The 20,660-nt window shown below is 36.0% G+C and overlaps 1 protein-coding gene across 2 annotated transcripts in view; it reads left to right on the forward strand.

The window, feature by feature from the left end:
• Positions 1–20,660, forward strand: part of SKAP1 (src kinase associated phosphoprotein 1) — a 278,392-nt gene that overhangs the window by 74,943 nt on the left and 182,789 nt on the right. For both annotated transcript variants that reach the window (XM_047081111.1, XM_047081112.1), the window contains exon 4: positions 2,092–2,208. In XM_047081111.1, coding sequence (XP_046937067.1) covers positions 2,092–2,208 — 117 coding nt within the window. The remainder of the gene's footprint in view (positions 1–2,091; positions 2,209–20,660) is intronic.

Here is a 20,660-nt window from a genome sequence, read left to right on the forward strand (position 1 = left end):
AATTATACCAAAATAAAAATTTCATTTAAAATACAATAAAACAGGGGGCCCAGGTGGCTCAGTCGAGCGTCCAACTCTTGATTTCAGCTCAAGTCATGATCCTAGGTTTGTGGGATGGAGCCTGTTTGGGATTCATTCCCCCACCTCTCTCTCTGCCCCTCTCCCCCACTCGTGCACTCTCTCTTTCTAAAATTAAAAAATTATGCTCTGGTTTCTCTTCAGATAGCATAAATCTTTCACCTTTTACTAAAATTAAAAAATTAAGTAAGTAATTAAAACACAACAAAACAAAGTCCCTCCTGATCTGCTTATTTAAAAAAAAAAAAAAGTCTGGAATGCTAGAATATGTAAGAGTAGTTTTGCAAATTTCTGAAGCCAGCAGAAAATTGAGTCTAGAACGATAGTTGATAATGTTCAGTATATCCTACAAATGTTAAATTTTGCTTGGCAACCCAAACTGCTACTTCTTTTTTTTTTTTTTTTTTTTTTTAATGGATTTTGGTTTGGCTCGAATTTTTAAAATTCCTTTAACCTCACAGCTCACTTTCAGGTTACTTGCCAAAGCAGTCCATTAGGTTGTATTGATAATATAATTTCAGTGGATTTGCAGTGATGTAAAATTTGAGTCATTTAACCTTCAGTCCAGGTTTTGAAAATTTTTCTGGTTATAAAGGCGAAATTTCGCAGTGATACTTTAAGCATAACCGTAATCAGCTTTGTATCCTGATCAGTAGCCTAATAAAGGAGAGCATTTCTTCTGGCTCTGACCAGCAACTACTGTGTGAGGTGGTGGTGGTGGGTGCTGTTGTCTTGTTTTAAACTTTTCTTTTCCACCATAAAGCCCATAGTTTATTTCTAAAGTCCTGTATATGCAGGTGTTCAACTCAGTTATGGACAAGCTACCTACCATTGAGTATTCGTAGAGGAGTCTGGATACGATCATCTAATTTACGGAAAGAGAAGGCCACAGCCATTCTCTTTTCATCATTTTATATCCTCCCTATCCTTCCAGTTTAATTGTAGGAAATAAACCTTTAAAGTGAGGCAATACAGATTCTATGTAGGTTGTTTGGTTTCACTGCTCCCTCGTTGAAATCCAGGGCCAAAACTCTACGGTGTTTATGGAGATTAGCATTGGTGATTTCCTTTGGAAATTAGTATTTGAGATAATATTAAATTCAGTTGAAAATCCCCTTTTCATGTTTGTGAAATGAACTGAGCAGCTGTTGGTGTCCTTTTATCAGCACACTGTACCTCTGTTTGGGGGATTTTAAGGAAACCATTTGCAATGCAGAGTCTTTTCTTCCGGTTTCTGAATGATAGAACATCTTCCATCTGAACCTTTTAAAGTATCATAATAGCATGGGCCACTTCTACAAAATATAATCCAATGTATGTTGAAAACACCCAAAAGGGATTAGCATTGTTTTAATTGCATAATTCAGTATTGCATATACATTACCTTTCATCAAAGCCATTTTACAGAACAAACATTACCTTCTTAGGGCTTTTAGAATTCCTAAGAGGTTGGTTGCATGGGCTGTAAACTAGAATTATAAAGAGAGAACTTTCTTAAGATTGCAAAACAAGTAGTGATTTAAATTGGAATAGAATCCAGCAAAGTCTAGGTTCTTTCTGTTTTTAAGGCTCTTAGTTTTCAGAGAAGGGAAGAATACTGGCCTTGTTACATTATATTAAGTATAGGTTAACCCTTTGTGTGATTTATTCTATCCTATTTGGAAATATATAGAGAAACAGGCATTCAGAGTAAAGGCTGTAATTAATGGAAGACAAGTAAATACGAATGCATATTTATATAGCTGTGTTCTCATTTTAAGTGTGATGGAGAAGTTTCTTTCTGGTGGCAAGAGGTCTCCCCACTCTCTGATAACCGTTTCTAAGTTCTAGTTAGTTGAATGGAAAATTTCCCAGCCAGGTAAGTTGGTTCTTATTTATTTTTTTCTCATATGTTAATGGATAGTGGCCATGTTATCTTTTGGGGTTTTGGGGTGAATGGCAGAAGAAATCTACGAAGACCTTTATAAAGATGTCCCAGGTGTGACCTGACTTTTGTCCTTTTTTATCCCTCAGGGGGAGACCAAGCTGAAAGTTTCCTTGGACAGGACAGCTCTGATGATAACCATAGTGGAACTCATGGCCCCTCTCTCACATCAGATGCACCTTTTTTGCCCGATTATCAGGATGAGGGTGAGTGTCATCTTCCTGGATCTTGGGTTGACCGCACTTTGTTACTTTTTGTCTTGGTGTCTTTGCCTTTTGTCATTTTGAACCAAGCTGACTTCAGTGAGTTTTCTGTATTGGTAGTCACTAGTTTGCAAAGAACAACTATTTGTTTAGTTGTGGTGCTGATCCTCCTAGGTAAGTCAATACTTCTGAAGCTAATGTAGTTAGGGAAACACTAATTCCATGCTGGAGCAGGAAGACGTCGTTATTGATCTTTTTATAAGAACCGTAGCTCAAAAGCTAAGAGGGCATTTTAAGATTGCCCAGTTCACCGTCTTACAGCTTTCTTAGTTTCACAGTGTTGCATGAGAATTGGAGCTTTCATTTGGTGATTATTGGATTATTGATTTGTTGTGGATTATTTGAGACCCTTGAACCGATAATATTATAGTAAGATATGATTTTTATCCATGCTTCTCACCTATCCCTCTCTGACCATGTTGGTGTTATTCAAAGGGAAGTGGAAGCCACAAGAACCACAATGTAAATCTTCATGGAGCATTCATTTTCCTTGAAGATTTGGGAATGAGAGGAGTTAAATAATTCAACTGATACAAACATTACTTTTATCTTAAATTTTATATTACATTGGTATGTAATAGAGTGGGATGCAAAATATGCACTAATTTTTAAGGTACACGAATATAAAAACGTTGTCTTAGTGGCTGCTAGTTTCTGGCTCAGGCTCAGATATCCCAAGGGTGGGGGTTCACTGTGCCTCTTCTGGCATCTGGCCACATGAACAGACGGTTTGATCATCACTGATGCACACGGTTATCTTACCAAGGCCTCTCTTGTGCCTTTTCAGTGGGGGGAAAAAGGTAGAGATGCTACTAAACTGAATATTAAATTGGAATCATATTATTCACCTAGGGATTGGGAGTAAAGCTGGTAAACTATTCCTTATTTCTCTTCATTAGCCTGTAATCTTTTAATTTATTTTTCTGTCAGATTTCCCTATGACTTTGGCATTTGCCGAGAGTTCACAATCCCTAATTCCTTTCTCTCTTTAACATAACCATTAATTCTTTTTTTTTTCTGAAGCTTTTGTTTAAATTCCAGTTAGCTAATATGCGGTGTGATATTAGTTCACTTATCCATTAAATATCATTTCATTTAGCCCATTCGACAGTTCATATTTTCTCCACATCAGAACTATGAATTCCATTGTGCAGAAACATTTTATTTTGCTTGAGATTTGTATACTAACGCGGTTAGTAATACCCAAGTTTTAGAAATTGGGGCTTACAATTTAGGATCTGTATATTGACTCAAGTATTACACTTAAAAACATTGTTTGGATTGAAAGCTTAATAGTTGCACTGGTGGTTTATTATAATTTTAGAAAATTAACAGTGCAAAACATTAAAAAAACCAACCTTCCGTTTGTTTTTGATTAACCTAATGCTTGACAGAATTAGAACAGTAGCACCTCATTAATCCATAGGTCACTTATTTGGTACTTCCAACTTTCCCAAACACAGCTGAGAACACAATAAGTTAGCCAGAAAGACCTCTAAGTGGGAATAGATGTTCCCGAGTGCTGTGTTAACACTTACATATCATATTCTTGGGAAGACCCCGGAGGCCCTCACTGGGATTCCTCTTCTTACAAATGTCCTTTTTTTTTTTTTTTTAAGTTTATTCATTTATTATTTCAGAGAGAGTGAGAGAGAGAGAACATGTGCTCACGCACCTCCACAAGAAGGGGAGGGGCAGAGAGAGAGGGAGACACAGAATCCGAAGCAGGCTCCAGGCTCTGAGCTGTCAGCACGGAGCCCAATGCAGGGCTCGAACCCAGGAACCGTGAGATCACGGCCTGAGCCAAAGTCAGACACTTAACCGACTGAACCACCCAGGTGCCCCTCCTCTCCTTACAAATTTATAACCATTACCATGTTTTGATTTCTCAACCCACAGTAGGATGAAACATCAAGTTAGAAGAAGGGGCACTTTAGAGGCATCAATTAAATAATATGGAGGTGAGAAACAAGAAAACAACTAAAAACTTATACAGAAAACAAAATCTGTAAAGAAATAAAATTTATATAGGAACTTAAAAACACTGGGGCCATATCATACTGTAGAAATAAGTGGCCCAAACTAACAGCTCAGTGCCTTAATAAAGTAAAACTTTTTTAGCTAGCATTTATTGAGCACTTACTGTGTGCCTTGCATCTGTGTTCTAAGTACTTTGCATATATCACCATTTAATCCTGTGAAGAGCCCTAAGAGGTAGATATTAGGATTAGCCTCATTTCACAGAGAAGGAAACGGAGACCCAGGGAAGTTAACTTATCTAAGATCACACAGCTAGTAAGCAATAGTGCCAGGATTTATACCTATGCAGTCTAGTTCTAGAACCTCTGCTTTTAACCACTCTACTATCTTTACCACTCTCCTTATCTATGTTGGAGATAAAGATAAAGATGATGGATTAATGTCTCAGACATTTTGGGGGCACCTGGGTGGCTCAGTCAGTTAAGCATCTGACCTCAGCTCAGGTCATGATCTCACGGTCTGTGAGTTCAAGCCCCGCATTGGGCCCTGTGCTGGCATCTCAGAGCCTGGAGCCTGCTTCAGATTCTGTGTCTCCCTCTCTCTCTCTATCCCTACCCTGCTCGTGCTCTGTCTCTCTCTGTCTCAAAAACAAATAAACATTAAAAAAAATGTTTCAGACATTTTGGTTAAGACTATACAGATACGGAAAGTTTGCTTAAAAGTAGTTTCATTAAAAATAGTTGAAATTAAAAAAAAAATAGTGTTAAAAGAGGTAAACCTAGTATCTGGAAAATTCCAAGGTGGAAACTTTGCTCCATAATAGTTCCCCATAAGAGAGGAGCTAACTATATTAGTAATATTAAATTCTTACTTCATTGATTTTAATTTATAGTTTTGTGCCTAAAAGTTAAGAGAATTCTCAAAAAAAAAAAAGTTGAGAGAATTCTCAAAGGGACACAGTCAATGCCAGAGGTAGGAATAAATTGTTTATGTGTTAGAAATTTGATTGTAGGATGTTGAAATAATGTTTATTTTAAAATATTTTTTTAATTTCACTTTTTTAAAGTTTTTATTTAAATTCCAGTTAGATAACATACAGTGTAATATTAATTTCAGGGGCACAATGTAGTGATTCAACACTCCCACGCAACGCCCAGTGCACATCACAAGTACACTCCTTAATCCCCTTCATCTGTATCACTCACCCCCGCCACCCCCCACCCCCCCGTAACCGTCAGTTTGTTCTCTTTAGGTAAGAGTCTATTTCATGGTTTGCCTCCCTCTCTCTTTTCTTTTTTTTTTTTCCTTGCCATTTGCAATGACGTAGATGAAGCTAGAGAGTATTACACTAAGCAAAACAAGTCAGTCAGAGGAAAACAAATACCATATGATTTCACTCATATGTGGAACCTAAGAAACAAAGGAGCAAAGGGGAAAAAAAGAGAGGGAGATAATGTTTTAATATGAGTTTCTGCAAAGCACTGAAACCAGCACAGTACCTGAGTGCCTGATGCATAGTGGGCACGATAAATGTTTGTTTCCTTCCCCTAAAAAGTAAAGATACATACATTTCCTGTGACATTAAGGAGGTTTTAAAGATGTTAAAATTTTCAGTAAATGCTATATCCTAGACATAACTAGATTTTACCATTATTGAGAACAGTAACATTTGATATGCTACTTATTCATTATTTTAAATACTTATTTAGAGATTACAAGGTACTACCAAGGCACTGTGCTAAGCAGTAAGTGAAATATGCAGTAAAAAAATCAGACATAGTCCCTGTCCTATGGAGTTTACCATCTCATTGGGAAAACACACTGTTATGAGCAGACAAATGAACAAATATAAAAATGTCTTCATTTGCTGGGGAAATAGCTAAGGTGATCCTTTAGGAAGAAAAGATATTCTTTGACTTTTTTTTGTTGTGTCCGTTGTTTTAGACTTTTGGAACTTTATATCTTTGTTAGAAAATGAAATGTCACTGTTAAAATATTTCAGCTTTGTTGAATTCCACCTCCAGCCAGAGCAGTATCCTAAATGTACAATTATAAAAGGACACACGGTCTGACCCATCCACCCATAACGTCAGTGTGAGAAGCAATAACCATGGTGCGTGTCATGTTTGGATCATGCTTTTGTGAAGGCTACAAAGAGCTCTAGAAGCATATAGAAACCTGACCAGGTGCACAGCTCAAAAAAAAAAAAAAAAAAAAAAAAGAAAGAAAGAAAGAAAGAAAAGAAAAAAGAAAACCAAGGTTACAGGCTAAACCATGCATAAAAATGAGAGCATGTTGCTACCTAATCACAATTTCTTCTCCTTTTCCTTTGCAAATGCCCTCAATCTGAGAACAGCAGGCTATACCCTGTGGAGAGACACCCACAAATAAGAGCATAGTCACAGCATGGGAATGAAAACTTACTAACAAGTAATAACATTTAGATTTCTAAACCTAAGGAGGCGTAGTTTCTACCATATTGAAGTTTACTATGAAACACTGGATATAATTAATGTACAAAAGCCAGCCAGCTATGAAGCTCAAGATCTAATTGCTTTCATTGTCCAAAATATACGATGGATTTTAATGTGTCCATAAAATTATTTCATTAGTATACATTTTTAAAAGATAAGTGTATGTATATATATTTTTTGCAGATCAGTTGGGGAAGGTACTCTATAAACAGGGTATAGTGACTCCTTCTGGAAGAAAAAGAAAAAATAAAATTATTTTCTGGGAGAAGAAACCCAGAGTCTGTAACGGTATATTATTTATTATGTATTATATATTATCACATTCTAATTAAAGAAAAAGGAATGAATGGATATTGGACAAATAAATCTGGGAAGAAGTAAGAAAGAATGTTTTTAGTGTTTAGTTTTACATCAGGCTGTCAAAAGTTAGAGAAAGTTCTTATTCTCCAGTGAAGTGAAAAATAGAATCAGAATTGTTAAATAGCTATAACCGTTTTTGGAGAAGAGTAATAATGAATATGTGAAAACCTGTTTTTGAACAATTTGTTATATGCTACTTGATTTCAAAGAAATTGCAGACCCATTTAACAGAGGCCATTTTCAACTCCAGGCCCCTTTTGAAAGGTACATTAGAAAATATATAGAACATTTTGAAAATGAAGAGAATCCGTCTTTCACAGCTTTATGTTTAGCGCTTTCCTTGTTTTTACATTTCTGTTTTCATTTTAGTTCTGAAATAGAAGTCTGTTTTTGGATTTGATATTATGAACAACAGTAGACTAGCTTTTGTTGATCCTTGTGTGTTTCATTTCTATAGTAATAGGAAGAGAATAGTATTTTAATATCTTCCCTAATGGCAGGAAGAATGTATTTTCAATAAAACTATATTAGTATTGTGAAATAAAAATGGACTTAATTTATTGATTAGACTTTTTTGGCTGGAGTTCATGTTTGTCTTAAATTTCATTGTACCAAAGTTAGAATCATGCCGTCTGGGAGTCGGAAAGTATGATAGTAGCAGGAACCATTTATTGAGCACTGTGCTACCCTAAGTGCTTGTTGTGGATCATCTCATTTAATTCTCAAACCAGCCTACAGAAGATCCTGTTATCCCCATTTTACAGGTAAAAAAAGAAAAATTGAGGTTTAGAGAAATTAACTACTTGGCCAAGAATGGAGTACCCAATCCACCGGTAGAGGGTGGAGGTAGGGTTCCAATAGAGTGCTGCATTGTGAAGAGTTTTGGTTAGCTGCATAGTTTTCCTCTGAAACACCCATTCTTACGGGCTTTACATATCATTCTCCTTATTGCTTTTATTCCAGCAAATATAGTGTTCATTTACAAAATAAATGTTTTCAAAGCTAAAACCTATCCTCTAAATACCACTTCAACTGCATCCTTTGATATGTGCTACTTTCATTATAATTGACAATTCCTTTCTAAGTGTTTTGTAATTCCTTTGATAATATCCTTTTAAACCTACGTGTTATTTAGAAGCGTGTGTGTGTGTGTGTGTTTTCCCAGTTTTTATTTTGGTTTGTTTTTAGTTTACAGGGATTTTTAAACCTGCTTTTCCATTTTGAAAAAAAAGTCTAAGAACATATATTATAGTCTTATAGTCTAAGTCTAATATAGTCTTATAGTCTTATAGTCTAATATAAGAACATATATTATGTTCTTATAGTCTAAGAACATATTATTTAGATTCTTGGGACTTTGTTGAGATTTCTTTTGTGGCCTGGTAATGATCAATTTATGCTTATATGCTGTGTGGCTCCCCCAGTATTTATTTAACACACTCACTATTTTTATGCTTATAAATAGTATTCTTCAAATCTTTTATATCCTGGCTTTTCTTTTATCTGCTGAAAGTTTGGCATTAAAATCTCCAATTATAGTTGTAGATTTATCCATTTTTCTGTGTTTTGCTTTACATTTTCAAGGTCATGTTATTAGATACTTATAAAGACCTGTAATTTGTTTTAAAAGGTTTCCTCTTATTGAACTGAAATCCTATCTCTAGAATTTCCATTTATTAAGCTAGTCTACTCATAGCACCCCTGATAGACTTTCCGCTCAAGGAGTAAAAAAAAAAAATGTTTGTTCACAAGCCACTTTGAGACCCCTGTTGCTCTGAGTCATGTATGAGGCCTGATTTTGGCATTAAATCATGTTGTATCACAGAATAAATAAACTGCACATCTTACAGTGTTTACTGAGGTATGTGAATTAACGACGCAGTGGTTAGCAGTAAGTGACCTTACTGATCAGGTAAATCTTAGGCCAAATCCTGCTGATGACTTTGGAAGAAAATGTGCATATTTTAGGGCTGCTCTACTTGGAATGTTAGAAACCTATTGCAGGCTCGGTCATTGGTACCCTAGTAGGTGGAGAGAGTTAATGGCCTAAATACAAGTTATTTGCTTCCTTCTCACTGATAGGGTCAAGCCCACTATTTTTGTCTGTGTGTGTGTGTGTGTGTGTGTGTTTAGTTACATAAACTATATGAAGATATTTAGAATTTTTAGTTCCTTTTTATTCTATGATGTGAAAATAATGCATATGACTCAAAATAGTCGCTCTCCATATTCAAATATGTAAATAAATATACGTGCATATATACATGCATTCAAACGGTATTTATCTCATTTTCTTTTTATTCTTCAGACAGTTGCTTTCATCTTTGCTGCTCACAGGTATATTTTTCTTTAGTAAAGGCACATGACTCCTGTCAACCCTGATGGAGTTTATGTGTGTGTGTGTTTATGGTACGCACTGTGGAAGAACGCAAAGCTTCCTTCCTTCCACATCTGTGTTTTTGGAGCCAAAGAACAAATCCTACTGTAAAACACATACTTTCATAAGCATGGTATTTGTGAACAAGTTTCTGTTGGCTTCAGGTGAGTCCGTCAGATCAGATCATTGGGAGAAATTAAGGACTCAATGTTGAGTTAACTGTGATAAGGGTAAGTAAGCTGTCACTCAGGATCACAGTGGCCTCCTTCATGAAGATAAATGTCTTATTAGATCGAAGACATCATGTCGTTTATATAGTCTGGTATAAATCACAGATGAAGATGACAAACTGGGTTTCAAAGTTGACAGTAATTTATATAACTTAAACAAATGATTACCAAGGATTATACATGTTTTGTGAAGAATAAAAAAACAATAACAATTATCTGTCTATGAACAACCCATTTTTCATTCTTCAGCCTGGCATGTTGGGCTGTTAGCGCATGTTTAAAGTCTAACCTTCTGTCCAGTACCCAGTAAAGTATTCTTTCGTGTGTTGATGGCTGGATATCTTCCGTAATGCTTTTTTTCACTATAATATACTCTATAGAGTTAACGCAAAGTTTTATATAGAATAATGGCATTTTACAGCTGGAAGAGGCTTGGTAATCACCTAATCTAATCTCTGTTTTACCAAAGAGGAAACTAAATTCTAAAGAGGCTAAATTCCTACATCTCATGTCTAGCAAGATAGAACCAGGATGGAAACCAAGACCACCGCCTGGGAGTGGCCTTCCCAGACCCACACTACACACCTTCCCTCACCTGCATGATCTCAACAAGCTTTTCAGAGCAGTCCCCAACAGCTTTGCAGGAGACTTGATCATGGCTCTTAGGCTATTTCTTGCAAGTTCTTCAGACACACAGGTGTCTCTCTGGCCTTTGTATGTTCTTATTCTCTTCCCAGAATGATTTGGGGGTATTACATTTTATAAAGAATCCCAAAGAGTTCCATAAATGCTAGCAGTTATAACGATGAGAAGCATACTATCAGCCTCTGAATTGATTTGACATAGAACTAATTAGTTGTCTTTTTTTGGCCTTTTTGTCCATGTTATAGATTTTAATATACTGCCAATGAAGAGTTGGCTATTGAATACCTATACTGAATGTCCTTTTATTCAGTCATGAGTTTAGAGACTGTGTGGACAATACAAAGAGGAATAAGATATGATCCCTTTCCTAACTGAGCAAATAATCTAGTTGAAGAGAAAAGATTAGACTCCCCCAAACAAAGTATACAGTACATAATCAAGTGCTGATTATCCTAGGGACAGAATTTGCAGGGGGGAAAAAAAAAACAATTGGTTAGACTTGCAAGCTTGGAAGAAAGTCAAGATAATATTTGGCCTGCGCTGTGGCCAAAGTGTTTTTAGAAGTCGATTCCAGGCTGGGAGTGTGCACAGAAGTCCATTCTCTGAAAGGTCAAACCTTTATTGAGCTTCCACTATAATTAGGGGCGAAATAACAGTGGCCATTTTTAAGTGCAAACAGTTTATTTTTAAGTGAGTGACGTGGCAAATGAGATTAAGCCTTCTCATACTGCCTTGAGTATTCTTTGTCTCTCCAACTTGGAGTTCTCCAAATTCTAAAAAGAGTCAGCAACTCTAATGGTAATGTGAAAGTTCCAGTATATGGTTACTGAAGATGTGTGTGTGTGGTCATTACAGTGGTGGTAGCATGATACGCCATGTTTTGGTTGCTAATGTAACATATTTATCGAATTGATATATAAATCAATCAGAAGTGGGGAGGGCTTATGTATCTTTGTGTGCTGTTTATTAGAAAATCTTATATACCATGCTTAATTACCTTGCTCTTAGAATCTGTAAATGCATTATAATTAAACATAGCATCTGCCTTATAGATGAACACTGAATCACCTGAGAGTTAGCTAACTGACCTAGGACAATCATGTCTAAAGCTCAGGAATTCTATACTCTCAGGTGTGATATAAATACATGTACTTAGTTTATGTAAATATACAGTTATATTTATACTCTTTCTATTCATATATATTTTTTCAACTCTTCATGCTTTGGTGATCTTTGTTTTTCAGCTGTCCGTAAATTCTTTGGCCTGTCATAGAACTCTGAATTTTCAAGTAAAAGTAAATGTTAGTAATGCTGTTTAAAACAACGTGAAAGCACCTGTTAATCTAGAACATTATGTTCTACTAGGAAAAGATTGTTGAATTCACAGATCATTTTACACTTAGGCTCTAGATTGCCTTTCTGACTTTGAGTGACAGCCTTTTTTTCTGCTGGGCCCTACGTAGCTTAAGCCCAGATACACTAGTCTAATAGCAAAGGAAGATTATACAGAGTAGTTTCTCTGGCTTGTAAAATTGGGATTTATAGGGGAATTGTTCCTTAATGGAAAGTTTTCACTTATAGAAGCCTTTATCCAATTTATAGATCCATTTCTATAAAACTTTAGGGTATAACTTATATGGCACAGTATATTTTAAAGGGGTGCTCTGACAGATAAACATTGTTGCTGTGGTTAATTTTATAATTAAGTTATTTTATAGTAACACTCAGATTTTTTTTTTTTAATCAACAGCACATAGGGTTAACTGGGATCGTGAGCTCTTCTCTCTACCAATGATCATTATCATCATTGAAAGACATTTATGAATGCCCAAGAACACAGTTGGGCCTAGAGATTGTCACAGCTTAGGGGAAAAAAAAATCACTTGAGTTATCTAATCTAGCCCTTCTAATGAATTCACATCATTCTTACTAATATCTCATTTAATTAATTATCAAATATAGCGATTATGCTTTGTATCCTTCCCTTGCAGGACATCTTGCCCGCCCAACTATTATTACTAATTTATTCTTCATGTCTAACCTAAACTTTTCCTTCCTTAGTTTCAGGCCATTGCTCTTTTCTATACCATCTTCTGAGACTGAATAATTCCCCTAATTCATTTATATTGTTACCTTTAGAAGGTATTTAAAGACTGTGAACGTTTATCCCCAGAGTCTTCACTTTTCCAAACTACATAAATTTCAGTTCTCTTAATCCTTGCCTCACTCTGCCCCTGCCATACTCTCTAGTCTTTGAGCATTTTATCACACTCCTTGATATTTTCCATTCCAAGGGGATCACCTAACCAAGAGAGCTGCCTTTTGGGGGAGGAAGTGCTAAAGCGTAAAATCTCATATAAACCACTAGAAGATGCCTAAGTGCTTATTTGATGTTGTTGTTGGTGATCATCTGGTGGGCACGCCAGTGTAGTGCTTGCTTTGGCATATGTTGGGATATATGTGTATTTTAATGCCTTAATGTATTATGGCCTGTTGTAATTGAATGTCTATAAAGTAGCAGTTAAGAGGGTTTTACAGACCTTAGAAGAGATCAGAATTCTCTAGCCCCCTCTTGTGGTAAAAGAAAATACTACATTTGGGCTTTCCTAGATTATTTTGTTTTAGCTGCTGAGGAAGGCTGAAATGCTTAAGTTCTCAACATATGAGCATAGATAATGAATCAAAAAAATTAAAAATTATACACACATGTATATCCCTATATATGTACCCAAGTACACATACACTAAGATCTGAGAAATTCCTGTTCTTTTATTTTATTAATGCCCTAAAACCTAAAAGATATTACTTTCTTACAACTGTCATTTCAGTATATTCTTATTATGTAAGTTAGGATGAGGACAAATAAAATAAAACTATCATCTTGAAGGTTTTATATTCCTAAATAGATAAATAAAGGAGGTTTGGATATGAGTTTTAAACCAAATTTATAGGTATTTTTTTCTTTGCCATTCTAAATGCATGTGGTTAGCATTTCTGACAGAGTTAAACAGATATCCTAAATCCTCTATAACATATTAATTTGACCAGTTTTTAAATTTATGACCGTAGCATTCCTTCTATGGTAGATGCATTTTAGATATTCATAAAGGCCTAGTAAGTAGCATATAGCTGAAGGGAAGACTGAACTGGCATGCAAATAAGGTCATGTATCTTGCCGATGGAAAGAAATTTCTACAGGTAACACAAAATTACGTTTATTATTCTAGGACACCACTAAAGGTAACACCTATGTCTTGGAATAGTTGGTATATAGACAAGAACCAATGAGGGATTGTTATTAATATGCCTTACATAATAATCCAGGAAGGAGAGAGATTCAAATTAAACACTGCCCCTAAGTAGTTTTGTTTTGTTTTGTTTTGTTTTGTTTTGTTTTGTTTTTTAGAGATACTCAAAAAACTTGAGTAATGGTTTAGGTCGATTGCCTTCATGCTCAGGTCACGTGCTAATGAAAATATGGGGTCCTATCTGGAAATTCCAGGAACTCTAGAAATAAATATGGGACCATGCTTTTTAATATTAGATTTTTTTCCAAAAGGGAGATATTGAATATTGCACCAGTTAAGGCATTGCAAGAGAGGAATGGCATAGACATAGCAGAACAAAATGAAAAGGGTTTGGTCACAGGTGAAACAAGTAAGAATATTGTAATGATTTAAATATTAAATAGAAAACTGATAGTTTTGACTGATTCTCTTTTTTCTTCCCTACTTGAAGAGATGATAATTTTTTTCTTTTAAATAGGGAAATTAATTCAATATGTGTGCTTCCCCCTTAAGATGTATGAATAAAATTTTAATCTCAGCTATTTATTAATCTCTGGTATTGACATTCCTCTGAGCTTCTGAAGACAAAATTTAACAAACCTAAACCTCTTAATAACAAAGTATGGATCTTAATAGGAATAGTATAATTTTTATATATTTTTTTAACAAACAATAATTTGACAACATTTTTGAGATTTCTCTGTAATCAGTTTAGGTGATCTTTAAACCTGATTTTCTGATCTGTGTCAGCTTTCTCAAGCAACTGCTGTATCCGATTTTTTTTTTCACGTAAAGCTGCACTTTTCATGAGACAGATTAAGTTGTGGATTTTCATAAAAATGGAAAGTGGAGAAACGGAAAACGGCCCTTACTTATCCCTGCTCTATTTACCACCACGTATATTTCGATTGGTTTGTTCACCAAAAAAGTGTGACTGCTCTTGGACATACATTCTTTGACTATCGATTTTAAGTCATATATATGTATTTTCACAAAGCTCTCTGGCATGTATGTTCCTACCTAGAGATCTGTCTTTCCTTGGCTCTTGGAAGAAGATTTATTTTAGAATAGTTATTTATTAACCCAAATTTACTAGTCAGTTTGAGAGTTTGAATTCTTTATTTTAGCATTAAAACGGGGAAAGTATAATGATCAGTTTCTTGGAAATTACAGTTAATAATAATATAGTATAATAGAGAAATTTTTGCAGAAGTTTGACTTTTCTAGCTACAAAGAGGTGTCAGAGGGAGTATCATAGTCATTGTTGGTATAGAAGAGAGTTTCCTAGAAATTACATCTGAGTTCTTATTAAGTGTCTTATTATAAAGAATAGTTATTTTCTTTATCATATCATTGAAGCTGAAAAGAAAGCAAGTTACTTGTTTCTTCCTTGCTTTCTCACTCTCTATGTGTAAATACCTTCAGCTGTAAAGCAAGCATCTTTCTGAATTTTCTTAAGGAACACCAAGGCAGTTCAAGCAGCTTTTCATATGGAATCTTTTGCATGTTTGTTTCTCCAAAAATAATATATTTATTTAAATTTGATAGTGTTGCTTTTTAAGTGTTTCCCCCTTAATTTGCAATTCATTAAAATTCCCTTTCATTTAGGATGAGAGACATTAAGAAGGAGCCAAACAGGGAAGACTTTTTTACTACATTTTTAACTTGATCAAATCCTGCTTTTCAAAAAAGCAGCTTCTCGGTGCTTTTGTGTCTGTCCGATGAATGACTTATCAAATTGTACTGTAATTTAGCTCTAAATATGTTAACTTTGAAAAAAAAGATATGTTTCATTTAACGTTAAGAGACAATACATATAGCTTGTCTTACCAGTGCAGAAAACGTTTTCCAGCTATGAAAGAGGTCCCAGCTTTATCTAATTGGGAGAGAAAAGTACATGCATGAGTAATGACTTTGCATATCTGGTGCAAAGAAATTTAGAACGAATGTTGGAAAAGTTGGTATTAATTCTAGTTCAGTGAGAAAGGTTAGGTTACTCCACTAAATTATGTCTGGCAAAAATAAATGGGGACTAGCTTGTGAAGGCACATAACATTTATAAACTTTTAAGATGTTTAGCTTTTATATCTGATGGTCTTCCTTCAGCATTTTTGTTGTTTCTTATACTCTTTTTGTTTACCTGTTTGCTGTAGGAAGTTAGTTAAGGGGGGATTGCTGGAAAGATACAAGCGGCGAGATGGTAAATTCTAAGAGTTGGGTGAGTATTGAGGCACATTTTACAGTTCACTTATGATGACTAGAGTGTGGTATACTGTATATTACAGTTATGACCGCTACGGTATAAATCACTATACACAACATTGCAGAGACCCAGGTCTAGCACTGCAGAAGCCAGACTGAGGTACAAAAGTTTCACAACTTGCAAGTTTTCTTTTCCTATATAAAATGGGCAGGAATTGAGTTCTGTCTGATTTAGTTACAATGTCCTTTAAACTCTTACCCGACTTATCACTCACAGTAATTTTAACATATTCTGTTTTTCAGTCCAAATGATATAAGAGCATGCTGGGTATGATTTTCAATATATGGCAAAGGTGTAAAATTAGGAAAAGATTTTTATGAAATCTTTTGCACACTGCTAAATGAATTATTGGAATTCCAATAAAGAATTTAAAAAAAAAAACCCTAAAAAGCAGTATGGGTTTTATTTTTCCCTCAGTCCTTTCAGGTCTCATAAATGTCTCCATGAAAGCTGTATCTGCAGGGTTAGGAAAGAATATATCCTATAATATTTACCTGATCAGGGAGATTTTTTAAAACATGGCATCTCAGTGTGAGATATTGACTGAGGTGGGCTGGCAGGTTTACTGGTCTGGCAGAAATAGCAGGTTTGCAGTAAATCCCTGTGGTGAAAAATCCCTGAGAAGTTTTTGATTAAGAAACTTTTACTATCCTTTAAAAATGAAATATGCTGGTCATTTTTAAATGATAAAAGGCAGATATTTTATGTTGTTGTCTGAGTCAGTTTCTGAAATATATTTTAATGAGTTTGTTACATGAAAGTTTCTGGATTTCTAAGATGCTAACTTAAATTATCGGTCCTTGATCCAGCATATCCAGAGAACATATGAAAAGAAATGATAAAAATAAGCCTACTCAGCAAAAGTAAGAACAAAATTTTGTATCTGAAGGCTAGGAAGCCTACATTCAGAGAAGAGTTAATAGTGTCATTCTTTTATAAATTGCATCAGTATTTTAAAGCTAGAGTAATATTATAAACTCTGCTGAATGATAAAATTAAAGAAAAATATTTAAAAAAAAACGAATGTAATTTTTAAAATTGTAGTTTTTAAAAAAACAAACTAAAATTATAAAGTGGTTTTTGCTAATGTATTACAGGTTCCATTTCTCTTTAGAGTCAGTAAAAGCAATGATTAAGTTAAAATATAACGTGAAGAAACTGTCAAGTGGCAAACAATTTTATTGGGCAGATGAACTGAGAAATAACATTTTGTGTAGCAGTTCGTAATTAGAGTAAAGTTTATATTTTATTGAGAATTAAATTTTGAAGTCGGTGCCTACTCCTTCAAAACCCACATGCCCAGTGAATATATTCTCCCTTTCCTTAACTGTTTTACTAACTAGTCCTTGAATGTTGCCTAGAAGCTAGTGTTCAGCCCAACTAGACTTTTAAGAAGTCTTATATGATTGAGTATTTTAAAACTTTTTAATTTAATGAGGTAAGAGCAGAGGTTACAAAGAGATCTATGTCTCAGATTGATTCCTGGTTGCTGTTGAGGAAGAGGTATGTGTCTATATACCCTCCCAAACTAAACTTAAATTTTAAGAAATCCTCAACACCACAGTCACAAAAACTGCTCCGTAACTTGCTGGGACCCTATGTTCTACTCCACAATTTCGGGAGAAGCAGCTAAAACAATCGGCATCGTTCTTCACCTAGATAATGCTTTCTCTGCAGCTAATAGCTCCTTGTTCATCAAGGAAACGAATGTGCAGAGAGGTGACATGCTCGTCACCCACTGCTCTTTGTTCTAGGGGCTCTCAGACTGATTATATCAGCCCCAGCACTGACAAATATCCCCCCAAACTTTAACACTATGTTAAATTGAGTTATGAGGTTTTAAGGTTACACTCCTCTGGCTGAAGGTTGATTGTCTCTGAGAGATAAAGGAATCCTGCTCAATGATAACAGAATCCTTTATCTCTTGCCATGGGATAATCCCAGTTATTGAACTCAGAGCTCTCATTATTTGGTTACTTGGTCAGTTGGTCCCTCTCTCTCTCTCTCTCTCTCTCTCTCTCTCTCTCCCTCTCCTGTGGAACGACTGGGTACTAACTTGGTTATTCACTATTCTCCACCTCCTCCCCCGGGGATATTTTAGAAAGACCCACAAGTTGCAGATGAAGGAACAAGACAACTCAAGCAAATAGAACACCTCCTTGAAATATACTCTCACTTAGGGTGTACCAACTGCTAGAAGCAAGAGAGATTTGATTTTCGTTTGCCCTTCTCCTGGCAGCATGAATGTGTAAGAGGGTCTCAGAATGCAAAATGTTTCCCTTCTCCTTCCCCCAGCCCTCCAATTCCTCATGCATGCATCTAATCTCTGTTAAGACAAAAAAAAAAAAAAAAAAAAGTTGTGATATTTGGATTGTGCTCTGAAGGCATATATTTCAGACTTGCCGTCCAGGCACAATTTTTAGCTGCAGCCTCTCTTGGTGACAGTGATGGTGACAGCTCTTTATGCCAATCTTTGCAGTGCCAATCCAGCATGCCACTCTGTAAATGCCTTTAGAATAGTAAAAACTACTGAGTGACAGTAAGTTAAAATCTATCTGATGAGTTGTGAATGCTCGGTTTTTTCACCCTATCATACAAACTGAAGATAACTGTTATGAGTGGAATTGATAATACCACAGAGGAAAAGTTTAGTTTAGCTGTATCCCAGGAATACTAAAGAAAGCCCTATGTGGGGAGAAGTGTTGGAACAATGCCTAACACCTAACACATTCTACAAAAGGTTTATTAGCCTGACCTTCATTAGCAACAGCAACAATCACTTAGCATCTAACTATGCTGAATACATGGCACTCTCCAAGGTGAATTAATAGTACCTGCCTTGTATAATAAATTTATTGAACCCATACCATATGCCAGACATAGTGTTTTACATACATTACCTGTAATCATCATTACTACTGTAATACAGCATAAATATTATTATTCCCATATTATAGATGAAGAAACTGAGCCTCAGAGAGAGATTAATTTGCCCAGGACCCTCAGCTAATAAAATGGATCTAAACGAGTCTCTATGCATCCAAAGCCCATAATCTTTCCAATATGCCACATTGCCTCATAGAAAAAAGAAAACAACTTTTGTTGTTTTTCCTTTAGATACTTGTGTATACTGCTAAACAGAAAAGGTAGAAGCTCTGGAGTTACCTGAACAAGGAGTAGAGTATTAATAATGGCTACCATTGAGTGAGCACCTACTCTGTGGCAGGTATTGTGCTAGGTGCTTCCACAATTTCACATAATCACCCTTTTCCGTCCAATATGCAAAAGCTAGAGGGCATTTAATTTCAGAGCTCATATCTCTTCCGCTACATCACATTGTCTAACAAGATTGTAGAGGGAGAGGAAAGGTGCCCCTGCACAATGCTTTCCAAAAGAACTTTCTGCGGTGATGAAAATGTTCTGTAATATTTACACACCACCAAATGTAGCTACTGAGCACTCGACAATATGGCCAGCAAGCGTGAGAAACCGTATTTTTCAAATTAATTTAAATTTAAATATACCTGTAAATAGTCACGTGTAGCTAGTAGCTACCATATTGAAGAGCACGGCTCTGGACAAATGGCTTCTTCTTAATTAGATAATCAAGACAACCTGGAAATAGTATTTCTGAAACTCCCTGAGACATGGGTTGGATGGGAGTTGGGTGGGCAAGAGAGAGAAGAAAGGAAGGCTCCAGCACAAGCTGCGGCTGAGAAGGTCAGAGGTGGCAGGTACGTGACTAGGCAGAAGGGCTCTCAGGTGAATTTATGTGAGAAGCCCGGAGAAAACAGGATGTGGAGTGGAAGAAGAAAAGCGACCTGGCAAAGTGCTTTAAAGAAGAGAGTATTAGAATCCATAGTTAACGGATTTGCACAGATTGAAAGGTAAATGAAGTCAGCATTTCCCCCTCCCCCCCCCCCGACCCAGTATTCACCTGCTATAAATCATTACTCATCATTTTGATGAGTGGCTTTGGAATGGGTTGCTTAAACGGTACCGTGATGTTTGTGCATGGTGGAAGCTTGCAAGGCTCTCATCCTACGGAACTCGCAGAGCTCCTGAGTCCTAGGGCCGTAAGTTTCTGGGGTGCAGCTGGGAGGCTGTCATTTATTCCTTCACAAGTATTCATTAAGTCATATCATCTTTTTGTTTTGTGCTAGTGCCTCATCTAACCCTTCTCAAGAAATTAATTCTCCAAGGCATTAAAATGTTTTTTCATTATGAAAGTGTTTAAGCCCCCGCTAATGAGTAATGTCACTAATTTGTACATGTTTATAGTACTTGAGACTTTAAAACTCTTGTGTGATTGCATCACCCCATTTAACCCTCAGTTGTCTCATGAGGTGAGTGGCATCCCTGTCTGATCGAGGGGAAGGAAACTGAGCCTGAGATTTGTCTGGGATCACCTCACATGTGGCAGAGCTGGAAGCCAGACAGAAGCCAGGCAACAGCAGGGTCTGGGTTCTCTGACCATATTCTTGCCAAGGTAGTTTCTTGGTCTTCAGCTCCCTCCACAGTGAGCTGTAATGTGTGGGTCTCCTTTTTTCAAATTAAGAAACTGAGGAACAGGTAGTCAATAGTATTGTAGTAGCATTAGGTGGTGACAGATGGTAGATAGCTACACTTGGGGTAAGCACAACATAACCTAAAAAAAGAAAGATAAGGAACTGAGGCACAGAACAGTGCCAGACACGAGCCATCAAGGCTTTGAGCCCAACTGGCAATTTGCAGGAAAAACACGACAGAAGAACATGGGGAACTGTGAGCCTGCAACTA

The sequence above is a fragment of the Lynx rufus genome, unplaced genomic scaffold, assembly GCF_022079265.1.
Source record: "Lynx rufus isolate CCGP_SWC_20201006 ecotype Redwood Valley unplaced genomic scaffold, mLynRuf1.p SCAF_18, whole genome shotgun sequence".
Classification (NCBI taxonomy): Eukaryota; Metazoa; Chordata; class Mammalia; order Carnivora; family Felidae; genus Lynx; species Lynx rufus.